The 13,964-nt window shown below is 47.9% G+C and overlaps 5 protein-coding genes across 5 annotated transcripts; 1 reads left to right on the top strand and 4 right to left on the bottom strand.

The window, feature by feature from the left end:
- Positions 1-612: 612 nt before the first annotated feature.
- On the bottom strand, positions 613-2,634 carry N7520_002218 (class I adenylate-forming enzyme family protein; the record flags this gene model as incomplete). The annotated part of the gene is made up of 5 exons (XM_057136153.1): positions 613-1,037; positions 1,099-1,226; positions 1,298-1,395; positions 1,472-2,259; positions 2,316-2,634. The coding sequence occupies 5 exons, from the start codon at positions 2,632-2,634 to the stop codon at positions 613-615; spliced, it is 1,758 nt and encodes a 585-aa protein (XP_056998839.1).
- A 1,631-nt stretch (positions 2,635-4,265) lies between these two features.
- N7520_002217 (MFS general substrate transporter) lies at positions 4,266-5,801 on the bottom strand (the record flags this gene model as incomplete). Its single annotated transcript, XM_057136152.1, has 1 exon — positions 4,266-5,801. One exon carries the CDS (start codon positions 5,799-5,801, stop codon positions 4,266-4,268), a length of 1,536 nt encoding a protein of 511 aa, XP_056998838.1.
- Positions 5,802-6,149: 348 nt separating this feature from the next.
- Positions 6,150-8,066, bottom strand: N7520_002216 (class I adenylate-forming enzyme family protein; the record flags this gene model as incomplete). Its single annotated transcript, XM_057136151.1, has 5 exons — positions 6,150-6,571; positions 6,629-6,753; positions 6,806-6,900; positions 6,958-7,694; positions 7,748-8,066. The coding sequence occupies 5 exons, from the start codon at positions 8,064-8,066 to the stop codon at positions 6,150-6,152; spliced, it is 1,698 nt and encodes a 565-aa protein (XP_056998837.1).
- A 453-nt stretch (positions 8,067-8,519) lies between these two features.
- On the bottom strand, positions 8,520-10,048 carry N7520_002215 (class I adenylate-forming enzyme family protein; the record flags this gene model as incomplete). The annotated part of the gene is made up of 4 exons (XM_057136150.1): positions 8,520-8,947; positions 8,998-9,119; positions 9,171-9,265; positions 9,338-10,048. The coding sequence occupies 4 exons, from the start codon at positions 10,046-10,048 to the stop codon at positions 8,520-8,522; spliced, it is 1,356 nt and encodes a 451-aa protein (XP_056998836.1).
- A 1,912-nt stretch (positions 10,049-11,960) lies between these two features.
- Positions 11,961-13,910, top strand: N7520_002214 (uncharacterized protein; the record flags this gene model as incomplete). Its single annotated transcript, XM_057136149.1, is given in 3 exon segments — positions 11,961-12,279; positions 12,357-13,105; positions 13,125-13,910. The coding sequence occupies 3 exon segments, from the start codon at positions 11,961-11,963 to the stop codon at positions 13,908-13,910; spliced, it is 1,854 nt and encodes a 617-aa protein (XP_056998835.1).
- Positions 13,911-13,964: the final 54 nt, after the last annotated feature.

Here is a 13,964-nt window from a genome sequence, read left to right as displayed (position 1 = left end):
ATTGGCATCCGCGATAAAACCCCTTGCTTTGTGGTAGTGGCATTCGCGATGAGACCCCTTGCTTTGTGGAAATGGCGTGCAGCTTGGCCTTGGCACGGGAAGAAGTCGTATTTTTGTTGGTATTCAGTATTTGTCTTGCTATTGGTATGGATTCGGACTTTGGCACTATCGAATATAAGGTTCAGAAAGGCTAAAATATCGCTCCAATCTGAATGAGTCTGCTATTCTTGCATTTAACAGGTAAGATCTCCCCGGGGATCTGCAGCGGGCATTTTCATTTTAAACCACAGACAAGCCCATAGACCTGCATATTGTACTATCTACTACCTATCTACCACGTATTTGTTCACTAATAAAAATTAAAGTAGGGAATGGAATACCTAGGCCAAATAGACATTTTTCATACTCAGTGCTCACCGCCGCATTGCAAACATAACCTGTCGATTCAAGATGATTGTCGTAGGGAAATCCCTAACTAGGGTTTGCTGACCTTCATTTCTTTACATGCAATGTCTACTGATCAATGATCCGAATATCTTAACATAGGCAAAGAAATTCCACAGCGCCGTGATTATATCGATTGGGCTTCCCCCACGCGTTCCTTTCAAACGGCTATCTCTGAATTCCAGCCCAATCCCACGGCCGCTCCGATTTCATGGCTTTCAATTTTTCAATGTCATAGACTTGGACATTGCCCGAGTATGAATCTAGCGGACAGAGAGATCCCGAGGGAAAGAATTTTGCCACGGCTTTCTTGATGTCAAGCTTGTTCGTACGCGTTCTGGGGACATCTTCCCCACCTCTCAGCACGTATAGGATTGTCGGTAGATGGTAGAACGGCATGTGAGATGATAGTTCTTTGCGAAGCTCATCAAGATCGATATCGACAGATTTCGAGTGAACGATAGCTCCGACACGCTCTCCGCATGTAGGGTCGGGCACTGGCACGACGAAAGCTTCAAAGATTCGGGGAATTTGCGAGATTTTTGCCTCCACGGAGAGTCTGGGGACTCGGAATTCGAAAAGAAACTTTATGACTGTGCATAGTTCATAGAAGGTTAGTCTCTGATGCATCGATATCAGACGATGGATACGAACAGTCGGCTTCTGAGCGGCCATCCATCACGAAGTCATCGCCTTCCATATGTGCAATATCTCCAGTGTGGAAGTATCCTTCTTTGTCCAGTACCGAAGATGTTGTGACTTTCGTCGAACCTTCCAGGTAGCTATAAGTCGATAAGCAGAGTATAGGATATTGAGATAGTATCTATCTATCCACAATCGGACAATATCTTACCCAGCAAACACAAACGGAGACCGAACGAGGATCTCTCCATGAGTTCCATTAGAGAGCTTCACATCAAACCCCTTTTTCGGTTTTCCGAGGATGAGTCTCTGTTCGCCGAATCCTGTTAGTCTTTCTCAATCAAAGCTAGAAATAATCGGCAAGTCCAGTCCATTACAGACTTACGTGGAAGTTCTCCGGCGGCTCATCAATCGAGGATTTGATTACGGAGCAGCCTAGCTCAGTGCTACCATATGAATTTTGCAGCGCTCGCCCATCACGCAGATCCCACCAGAATCGCTTCAAGTCGGGCATAGCGGAGGCTCCGATAGACACCGCTACACGCAGACTCCTCACACCTCGGACGTAAAATTCTCGCTCCTCCTCTGAAAGATGCACGATAGTAGAGTTATAGTGCTTCATTAGCTTAAGCCAAATTGACGGGGCGCCGACAAGAATGGTCAGATCACCCTTCCGCAGCCGCTCCCACATGATTGCGGCGTCCCACGTCTGATTAAAGATCTCCAGCTGGACACCAGTCAGGATATATCGGGTCAGTGGAAGAACTCCATCTGCGCTGACGATGGTGCGGTACACGAGGAAAATATCCTGGCCATCTTCTCGGGGTGGCAGTAAGTCGTGCGCGTGATAAAAGACGCGCCTGTTGTGGACAATCGCCTTTGGCGGTCCGGTGGTGCCCGAGGAGAAGAGAATCAGGCTGGTTCTTTCTGGCGAGAACTTGATATCATGATTGATGGTGTAGTAGTGCATAGGAACAGGCTTGTGGTCCACAGAAATAAGCTTGGGGTTTCTTGCCGGGTCAATTTGGATAATGTGCAGCCGATGTCCGGTTTTTTCCTGGAGATGAATTTGTATCTTCTCAGCAAAAGCTGCGTTCTCCGAATCGGCCAGTACATATTGAGCCTTGCATCTGACAATCAATGACAAGGCTTCGTCGATTAGGAGAGTAGTAGCTGGAATTTGTTAACTCCTAATGCATTTTGAAATCGCCTCATTGTGAAGGTCTTACAAAGAGGTACAGCTGCGCCGCCGGTAGCCAAAATGGCCAGAAGAGCCACGATAAAAGTGTAATTTGGCCCGAGCAGAGTGCACACATAGACGGGATCTTCACTCAGGATGCTACCGCCACGAACGCAGGATGGCGGCAGGCTTTCGCAGAGGCTCTGCCGGACAGTCGAGACATCCCAGAGCAGCCGATTGTAATCTGCCTTTACGCGAGATCCAGGGTCGTTGATGATGATTGAGGAGCGCCTTTGCTCTGCAATAGTGAGTAACTGAGAGAAACAAGGGTCATTTGGAAAGCGGGCATAAACGTCAGGCGGCTTCATGCTGGCTAGAAGATTGAGGGTTGCCTTTATGGAGCACGATGTAGCCGTGCAAGAATCTGGTGGATAAGCTGAGCTGGAAAGTTAGACGAGGTGGTAAATTAGGTTGATCGTGCTTGTGCGAAAAAAAAAAGGTTAAGCGGGGATGACTACGAGTAATCTGCTCGAATGGTATTCCATATAGTATGAAATCTGAGACCGCAGAATTTCTGCTTGTTGTATGGCTTCCACACAAATTACAAGATTCAATTTAGTTGAATCTCTAGTGCTGTACCTAGACGTCTAAAAGGTGCAATTAATCTTGGGTTTTATCATCACCAGCATTTATAGATTTAATGAAGTAGATAATTTTGCTAAGGGTCATGTATATTATTGAAAGTTGAATTACGTTTACGAGTATCAATAATAACAGTAAAATTTTTTAAAATAGCGTGGAATTTTCAGTTCGCTCCCTTACTTCCAATCCGAATGTGTAGATTTGTAGGCACAACAGAGCGGGTCACACCAGAAGAAAGCAATATAACCTGTCGATTGTCTTCTAACTTCTGATCACGATCGACGAATCGACGAGGCTAGTGGACATTATGATTGGCTGCATTAAACTGGCCTGTTTCAAGCACTATTTGAAGATCACTTGGTACTATGGAGGTCCACTTTAAAATCCTTTGCAGTTTTGCTTTTTTTTTGGGTATTTCCTGTTTAAAATTAGCTGTTCTTTATGTCGTATCGACCATTGAAGTGCTGCCTCACATGCGAACTGCCCTCTTTGTATTCATTACCCCCTTCCAGCCGAATTCTTCCAGTCGTATGATCTCTTCAATATGTCTAGGAAGACGCTCAATTCACTGTTAATTACGCTCCTGAGGTTAGGTATTCCATGCTCTACGCCGTACCCCGATTGCCTCAGCCTTTTAGCTAAAGCTTTAGCTAATTCCTCGGGTTTTTACTTCTTCGGACAGCCAGATCGACTCATATCAGCCATATAAGCTTTGGCAACAAGTAAAGGCTGTCGTAAAGTGTTAAAAACCCGAGCTCGGTCCCATATCAAATTAACCGGCTGGGTCGGCATGTGCATTATTTCGGAGATCTGAAGGGTTCCATGCTAAGCGCCTTCATGTTAAGCATAAGCTTACGTATAGCGATATCATGTTTAACCATAGTGTGTAGGTATAAGTGGGTGCAGGTGTGTATTGTAGTTGAGGGGTGACAGAGGGAGGAGTCTTTGGACTAAAACAGCACTATTAATATTCAATAATACCGAAAAAAGCAAAATTGCAAAGACTTTTCAGTGGTCCTCCGAACCATGTCTGGCCTGCATATTGGGTCACCCACATGGGGGCCCTTCTCAAATATTGGTAGAATCAAAACCAGTATCCTGCTTCTGGGACTCTAGCTGGTCAAATGTTGGCGATATAGAAGATCAACTGAATTTGATACCTATATTTGATATGAGCCACAAGTGACAAGTGGGTAACGCGATATGCAGGTTAGACAGGGTAGATGCGTGTGAACTTTCGTTGTGCTAGATTTGTGCCCTATTTCCAAACATCGGTCTGATTGACCATTTCTATATTTTCACTGGCTCGTCCAAACGCATTCTATACTAGCAGTCGACGAGTGTAGATCGCCTCGACTTATTCGCCACTACTGGTGATCTGTATTCCTGCCGGACGCCACCTGTGTCCGTGTACGTATACAACCCACAGAAGGCTAGAAGCCCCCAGGTATATCAGGGCAATCATATTACCCATCCAGCCCGTTCCCACGGCTTTGATCAGTGGATTGACTGCGGCCACAGCCCCTGCACCGCAGAGGAAGCGAAAGGAATTGGTAGCGGCTAAGGCACCGGCGGGCTGATGTACGTGTAGACTCAAGATCAGCCCCGTCAGTTGTGTTCTCGCACCCGTCAACGCATTGCCCAGAAAGAACAGTATCACTATTGGACCCGCGACGTGCAGGTCGTAGTGCAGAACCCAACCGTAGGCTACGACAAATGCACTCCCCAGATAAACGGTGGGAAGGACTACCTGAAGCCGGGCTCGCTCAATGTGGACGATTTTTGGTTCGCCGAATTGGGTTGCCTCGCCTACTGCAGCTAATCGCTTGTGTCGTCGCATATTGGCGCCCATTAATGGACCAAATATCCAACGCGACGTGAAACCCCCTATCGCGTAGGAGAGGTGCGTAGCGCCAACTTCGAGGACGTTGAAGTGGTATCGCGCTGTGAATAGAAGCGGGACGGTGACGACTATCGCAATAGAACCACCAAAGAAAATTCCCTGGAAGAGAATTAGTAAGAAATTTTGCTTTCGAAACGCGAGCTGGATTGTTTGGAGAATTGTGGATCGCCTTTTTGGTGGGATGCAAGTGGTATAGTCCGGAGGAGGACTAGACGGCGGCCAGAACAGCTCTATAATAGGGCTATTCCATCGCTTTGGGGGCACGCTACCATTTCCGACCTGCCCACGACAGGTTTCTGGGAGAACGGTGGTGGCAAGGAGCAACACAACTCCCGCCACAGCAGCCAAGAAGTAGAAAATACTTGGCCAGCCGAAAAACTGTGAGAGAAGACCGCCGATAATTGGGCTGACGACTGGGGCTATTGAATAGCCCACCGAAGTGTAGATTCGATAGTCCTTGCGCTCAATGGGACGAAGGATATCGCTAACTATAGCCATCGAGACAATGGAGACACTACTACCGCTGCAGCTCTCCAAGCAGCGAAGAATCAGTAGTCCGACGAAGGTAGTCTGTTGCGCGAGACCAATATTGGTGGCGATGCATACAATTAAACTGAAGATTAACACAGGTCGGCGCCCTCGCTCATCCGACATACCCGCGATCAGTAGCGGAAATACGGCCTGGCAGAGCTGTCGGGGACGAATTAGCTCGTTCTGAAGCAATATGGGGCAAAATAGTACCATGTATGCAGTGATGGTGAAGCTGATCTGGCTCGGCAAGACGTGGAGATCTCTGGCAAGAGGAGCTAAAGATGGATAATATATCCCTGCCGAGGCCGGCCCAATAAAGGTCATGGCGGATACGAGGATGATGATTGCGATCTTTTTAGGGCGTGAAAATATCGATGGCGGGAGGGGCTTTCTCCGCAAACTTTTGGTTTCTGACTCGGCAATCTTTGGTCGCTTTTCATGAGCCGTTGGTTCAATCATGGCTGAGAATGCTGGTGAAAGATTCATGGACAGCCGTTTGAGTGAGAATGTGTCGTGAGATTTAAATAAAATGGTGATGGGAACATACAGTCCATATGAAGAGCCCTGGATTCTAGAATGTATAACGATGGCTCCAGAATACAATACAGTATGAAAACTTCACATCAAATAGACTTTAAAGATTGTCTGGCGCCATTAAATGCAAGGGATGGGTGTCCGGGTAACCACAATGATCATGATGATCATCATGCCAATTCACTAGTCCAAATGGGACGGTCCAATTGACTGTTCCTGAAAACTGATTTTAGGTTTGGAGATTCTAATGCATCGAGATGAGATTCTTGGCAATTAGGCCGCGACACCAGCCCAATCCCACGCCTTCTTTGGCTTCAAGTCCTCCGCATCCAACGGCCACACCTCCATACAAGAGGACTGGGTATCATCCAGAAAATACATCTTGATCGCTTCACTGCGCGCCAGCTTTCCTTGGGGACTAGTGGGGAGTTTGGCATGCGGCTCGAGGACCCTCAGAATGGAGGGCAATTTGTAAATCGACAAGGCGTCAGAAAGGTCTCTTCGAAGTTGCTCTAGGGAGATTTCTGGTGAATCCATGTCCTCAGTCATATTGCGGCGACGGACCAAGCAGCCAACCCGCTGACCGTATTGCAGGTCTGGAATGCAGAGCACGTACGCCTCGCCGATGTAAGGTAGCTCGCAGACGTGGGACTCAACCTCATTAACCGAGACGCGAAGACCATTGAACCGAACAACTGGAGCATGATTAGTGGCTGATGCTTATTGTGGGAAGCTCCTTGTTATTCACTCACAATCCACGGTCGCTCGTCCATCAATAATCCATAAGCCGCTGGATTCACGGTGGACAAGGTCACCAGTCTTATAGTATCCCTCGTCGTCGAAAGTTTCACGCGTACGTTGATCATCATCAAGATACCTGAGATCACATCACAGTCAGATGGCTCGTAGCTCGCTGGGCTAGCACTTACCCGATCATCATCGTGGGACTCTTAAGCAAGAGCTCACCATGATCCCCGTCGGTCAACTTCGCTGTGACACCTGGCAGAGGAGTGCCGATGACGGGCTGACTGAAGATCAGTACCACATTGCAAGTACCCATTTGGACACAGGGGACACTGACCTGGGCAATTTCTTCCTCCTCCCTAAAATGAAACGAAAATGCTTCGCGTCCTGTCTCCGATGATCCATACTTCACAATCCAGGACTTCCCGGTGCGTAGTCGCAGCCAGAATCGTCGCGCAACCGGCGATGGGAGACCTCCCCCGAACCATGCAACCCTCAAGTTATGTGCCCCGTCGCGATACTCCTGCAGTTTTGATGAAGGGAGCCGGCTGAGGTTCTCCTCGTAGTGCAACATCAACAACTGCCAGAAGCGGGTGGCACCTGCTAGTACGGTCACGCCTCCTTGACGTAGTCGTTCCCAGATGATAGCTGGTTGAATGCCGCCAGGGAAGAGCTCTGCACAGGCTCCGGCATATATGAGATCCATAAGGTTGAGGATACCGGAGAGACCATTGACAGGTCTGTAGACCAACGCGATATCATGAAGCGCGCAGTCCAGTTCGACATTGGGAAAGAAGAACCGCCGAGGCAGCACGACGCCTTTTGGAGGACCTGTGGTCCCCGAAGTGAACAGCACGAGCCCAGGCCTATCGGGGTTAAAGCTATGTTTGGTGTGCGTTGATGAAAAGGCGGGAGGTCCATGGCCCAGTGCCATTTCAATAGGGATGTTGAGGCCAGGCTCTTGCTCGGAACGGATTTGAGAGGCAAGATCCTCTTGATTGGTTCCCACAAGCAAGCAAGCTGCATGGCACTTGTTTAAAATCCATGCACCCTCTTTAGGGAGGATGCTTGTAGCTGCATCTTTATTAGCTGGTGGTGGGTATGGAAGGAGACAATGAATCCCATACAGAGAGGCACTGCTACAGCTCCTAATGCAATAACGGCATAGAATGCGACGAGAAACTCATAGCTGAGAGGGGATAGAATGCAAATATAGAGATCACCAAGTCCCGCCACATCGTCAGCCTTGACAACATTCGTGGCTAATTGTGTGTTGATACGATCCTGAAAGAATATTATATCACGAAGGAACTGAGCAGGTGTGGCTTCAATGCCAGTAGCTGTGTCTCGAATCAACACAGAATGGATATTTTGCGCGTTATATAGGAGCCTTTCGAAGAGCGGGTCATCGGGGAGACCAGGCGATCGATCCAGTGATAGAGACATCGGGATGAGTGAGTGGCGGAAAGGAAATCAGCATCGGCTTTTTTCTGCTCTCAGAAAATCTTTTAAGCATTCAATGATTTAGATGCATGACGCTAACAAAGCTAAAATGCTCAGGTTTGGAGGGATGAAGCACGGCGGAACTCCAAACACCCTCAGACCTACCGGAACGTAAAATAATCAGCCCTGAGGGCTTTAGATGTATCTAAATGAAATCCCTCATATATTCGATTCAATAATATATCGCACAATGACCCACACGTGCAGATTGCAGATTCAGATTCAGATCCAGATTCAATGTTGGTGTGAAGTAGCGGTCAGGATATGATACGTCAGATCTACCGCTCAATATCTCCACTGATGAGTTTCTTAGAAACATAGACTGTAGGGAGCGGGACATCGAGGAACTTTATTATATGTTACTGCCATCACCTCCCCTCCTCCCCCCTATCCTCATTAACCTCTCATTGGAGTACCTCCCCAATCCCACGCCTTCCGGGCCCGCAGTTCCTCTGCCTTTAAAAGCCAAACTTCCACGTCGTCAGCCAATCCAGGGCCATCTGTCCGTAGAAAGTATTTCTCTGCAGCAGCTTTGCGTATGACTTTTCCTGATGCGGTTCGTGGGACAGTATCACCAGGCGTCAAGACCCGCAATACCGTCGGAATCATGAACGTTGGGAGTATATCTGATAATTGGGATCGGATGTATTGCATGCCCAGAGCCTCGTTCGCGTGCTTGGAATCGAAATTTGTCAATACCCCCACGCGATACCCAGACTTTTCATCTGGTACAGGAACGACATAGGCTTCAGCCACAGCGGGCACCTCGTTCAGTCGCGTTTCCAGTTCGATGACGGGCACTCGGTACCCGCGGAATTTGATAACTGAGCAAATGTTTAGCGTAAGACGCGAAGGTTTGTAGCTTGGGACTAACAGTCGGATGATACCCGGCCGTCAAAGACGTAATCGTCTCCCACCTTGTGGCCGCAGTCACCGGTTCTATAATATCCGTCCGTGGTAAAAGCTTGCTTTGTTGCCACGGGGGAATTCAGATATCTGTGACTGTAAGCGAAAAGCTTTTGTGTAATTGGATCGAACGCAACTTACCCGGAGAAGATCGCAGGGCTCTTGATCTCGAATTCTCCATGGTCCCCATCTGACAGTCGAACAGAAATACCGGGGAGTGGTCGACCAATACAGCACTGCGCACCACGAATCACACGTCAGAAGCGCACTTGAGTGCTTTTAAAAGAGGCTGGGCTTTGTGGACAAACCTTGAGGTCAGGATCACTGTCTTTCGAAGTCCTCAGAGATATCCTGCCTAGCTCCGTGGCACCATAGCAGATAGTTAATGGTCTCCCCATTTCTCGCCAGAACCTTCCAAGCGGTTCAGGCAATGATGATCCGGATACATTTGCCGCTCGGAGATTTTGCATTCCACGTAGATATTGATCCCGTTCCGAGGACGGTCGTTGGGCCAGGTTCTGCTGGAAATAATCCCTCAATCTACCCCACATCATCGGAGGATTGCTCATGAACGTGATACCTCCCTGGCGCAAGCGCTCCCACATGATCTCTGGGTTAGCGGGGACTATGTGCATGCAATATCCAGTAAGTGTATGCAAAATGATTCTAAGAGAACCACCGACCCACTGCGGAGATCCGCTTAACAAAGAAACGCCCTCCGTGTTAGGCTCATACTCCACGTAGAATAGACGTCGGGCGTGCACCACAGCTTTGGGGGGTCCCGATGTCCCCGAGGTAAAGAGGATCATACCAGGACTGCTAGGCTCAATATCCCAGGTCTCATCAATGAGTACTTCGACGGGTTGATTGCTTTTCATGCATATCGGCAAGGCGTTAACAAGGTAGCTCTCAGTCGCGGCATGTGCCATAATCTCGCTTCCACGCTTCGAGGTAGTTGAACCCATGAGAAGGGTAGTTGACCCACACATGCGCATCAGATACAAAGCTTCTTCCGGCATAATCGCTGGGGCTGCTCCGGGTCGTCAGTTCTGCACGAGTAGACATGAATGGGAAACTTGCCCAGTGGAACAACGGCCCGGCCCGTCGCAATAATTGCAAAAGCTGCAACAGCGAATTCATAGTTGCAGGGATTGAGAAGAAACACATAGGGGCAGTCTTTGCATCCCGTAGAATTTGCTGACTGAAGCCCTATCTGGGTAGCGTGAACATCCTGGAGAAACTGCGTGTAGTCGGCATCGATATTCAGTTTGGAGTCATGAAACGTGGGACGATTTGGAGATTCTTTAAAGTGCTGCAAGAACACTTTGGAAAAAGGTTCATTAGGGAGAGCGAGTCGAGCCGGTTTGGGATCCATAGCAAGTCGCCGTGGGATGAGAAGTGGGAGAACAGAGCCAAATGGGAGGGGGGTTAATAGCACATGTTAATTTAATCAAACTCTGTTCCCACTTACTGTATTGAGTACAGCTATTCTTCTAGTCGTCGAATGGTAGTTGCGAAAGTTAATGTTGCTACTAGAAAATATCAGTGCTAGCCTAACCCCGTATTTCTCCTAGTCTTACCAAAAATAAGCCCAAGCCATTATGCGTCATGACATTTCTAATGTCCCATTTCGAGAAATTGCTTGGTAATTTGTACTATTTCTTACACATTTGAAAAAATCATCTTTGTGAAGTTAATCTAATTGTCATCTGTTCGTTCTCATTCCTTGCGTCCTATTCTCTGCTTTTCGAAAGGTTTATAGATTGGCTGCAAAGAGTTGGGATTATGGGAAACGGTAGGCGGTTGTTGTCTCTATAGTACTAGCTTAATTTGCGTTGATGGGGTATCGACACAAATATCTAGGAGACATAGCTCACATTCCGAAAAGTGGCGGTGACTGGGAATTTTCACGCGAAGATAAATATATGCATGTACGTACCACCAATCACCTTCCGTACTCTATTGATCTGCAAGACACGGCTCATGTTCAAAAATAGGGCAGTCACTGTAATTCTCGCTTTAATATGTACGTAGGTTGATATTCAATACTCTGCTATATATAGCTGTGGGCTGTTTGTTAATTATTTGCTAAAACACATGCCGGGGAATACCAATAAAGTGAGTAAACTTTATTATGAATCACTTCGGAAGCTAGCGACGCATGCCAAAATATATACTAAATGCAATAAATTACAACTTGGGCTGTGCCTGCTTGGTGGTGTATGGTTTGGTGCCGCGCTACGAAATCCACGTTTCGGGGCCGGTCGCCATTTTTCCTAGCATACATTATAACATGTGCTCGCACCTAACTCGCACCTAGTTGACGGGGCTGATGTTGAACATACATGCACACTACCCGGCAAGTGTCATGGCTCTTAGTTGCTGCAGGGCTGACCGGTAAGGGATGCTCCTATAAGCCGATGTGTCAAAAGTGATCTATGAACTCGCCGTCCTACAGTGGTAAATCTATGAGTCGGGTCCCACCCTACGGTCTGACCGCCACTATCGACCGCCTACTGTATTAGTATATCAAGCCTCGCGCGCCCGAACACGCTAGCATATGCACTACTCAAAGGTCAAATACTCACGGAACACCACTGTAACTAGATCCCCTCTTGGTCTAAATTTTCTGTATTACATATTTGTTACAGAGTGGGTCTTGTAATGTATTATCAACCTTTTTTTTTGGTGGCTACTTGCTAGTAGAATTCCACAAAACCCAATTTGCGTGGAAGGTCTCGACCCAAATTTCAACTTTCGACCCAGTTTCATAAAAATGGGTCGAATTTGGGTCGGGCAATGCCGAGACTAAGTTGACAAACAGCTTATGCAGAAGCCTTCTCGCTAGGCCAACTCCGTCTAATATATTGGAGGAGTACCCCGCGCCCTGTTTCCTGTTCATAGAAATGTCTATGTTTGGTCATGACCACTATGGCAACCCCGGACGCGCACACGCGCTTCCCGAATGACTCCTGCTTCTCCCAATTACTCACAATCGCAGAGCAAAATCTCTCCTCTGTGATTGTTAATGACCCTACCACCGGGGTAAAAGCAGACTACAATCGTTTGCTCCATGATATATCGGATGTCCGACGTACGTTATGCAAAGTTCTGCCAACATACCTACTACAGAAGGGTAGCATGCTTCAAGGGGATCCTATCTACGTCTGCACCCTGTTAGGACCAAATTATAACTTCGTTATTGCTCTTCTGTCAATCTTAGCTATAGGCGGAGCAGTGGTGCCTCTATGTAAGATTCATTTTGCTAGATTGATTACCGTCGATGGCTCTCAAAACTTACAGTACAAGCTACCACACTCTTACTAGATGAAGCTATCTCCTTGATTATACGATGTAATGCCGCACACCTCATAGTCGACCCCGAGAACGCCGAATTTGCTGTGAAGATCCAAGCCCGATTCCACGAACGGACCGGACTAAACATCTATATCGTTCCAATTGATCTCTCACAAGCCCCCGTGTCTGTGAGTCGACACTGTTGCACTATTGATCACGACACCATCTTCTCTCCGGGAAGAGCCGGTCTTGTTCTTTTTTCTTCTGGTACTACCGGGCCCCCTAAAGGGATTATCCACAGCCGAAGTGTCTTTTATCATGCAAAAGAACTAGTACGAGTACGCAAAGATGGCCAGGATATCTTCCTTATTTACCGAACAGTCGTTAGCGCAGGGGGTGTGCTTCCGCTCATACGATACATTCTGACTGGTGTCCAGCTGGAGATATTTAATCCGGCATGGGATGCTGCCGCTCTATGGGACCGGCTCCGAAAGGGCGGTCTCACGATCCTTGTCGGCACACCAATTCTCTGGCTTCAACTCAAGAAATACTATGAGTCCACTCTCGTCTATCTCCCAGAAAAAGAAAGGCGATTGTATGTGAAAGGCGCACAAGACCTCCGGGGGGCGGTATATATTGGCGCAGTAGCTGCGCCTGCCCTAAAGCATTTCTGGTGGGATCTACGTCAGGGGCGAGCGCTAGTGACCGCGTATGGCAGCACTGAGCTAGGAAGCTCGGTAATCAGCTCTTCCATTTACGAACGGCCGGAGACCTTTCATGTAAGGGCCTATTGAGTAGAACAAAGAATTCAACCTTATATGTGCTGTTGGCAGAGACCGATTCTCGGAACGACGAAAAAAGGGTTTGAGGTCAAGCTTTCTGAAGGAAGCTGCGGCGAAATTCTTGTTCGGTCTCCATTTATATTTGCTGGGTAGGGCCCCACCGAGTCATATTATTCAGCTCTGTACTGACCAGGCTAGGTATTTAAATGATGAGGGAGGCTCATCCTCAGTTCTGGATGATGAGGGGTTCTTTAAGACCGGAGACCTAGCTCACATGGAAGGAGAATGTTTTGTATTTGATGGCCGAGCAGAAAGCGACTGCAAGTCATCCTTCCCCTACATTGTCATGAAGAGACTAACTGTGCAATCTTTCCCAGTCATCAAGTTCCTCTTTGGATTCCGGGTTCCTAGGCTTCTCGTGGAGGCCCAGGTGGTCCAGCTTCCTGGCATTGTTGAAGCTGTCGTCGTGGGGGTACCCGATCCTGAGTGTGAGGAACGCGTGGGTGCCATTGTACGAACAGATTCGACGTATATTAGCCTTGAAAAGTTTCGAAAGGACTTATCAACTCACCTACCGCTGTACCAGCTACCCACGATCCTTTACGTCCTAAAAAAGGACGAAGATATTCCCCTGACGCGCACAAACAAGCCTGATCTTAGGAAGGCTCTAAGCCAATTCTTTTCTTTGGAACTGCCATCCTCATTAGGAGATTGTCCGCAAAATGTTCAAGTCTATGATATCAGTAAGCTGAGGGGCATGAAATCGGAACGGCTATGGGATTGGGCGGGGATTCAGAGATAGTCAGTCCGAGAGAATTTCAAAGTTCAATTCAACCAATGAAACCCAACTTGATAC

The sequence above is a fragment of the Penicillium odoratum genome, assembly GCF_028828045.1.
Source record: "Penicillium odoratum strain IBT 22623 chromosome Unknown utg000002l_segment0_segment0, whole genome shotgun sequence".
Lineage (NCBI taxonomy): Eukaryota > Fungi > Ascomycota > Eurotiomycetes > Eurotiales > Aspergillaceae > Penicillium > Penicillium odoratum.
The sequence above is the reverse complement of the archived record's forward strand: the minus strand, read 5'-3'. Positions and strand labels throughout refer to the sequence as shown.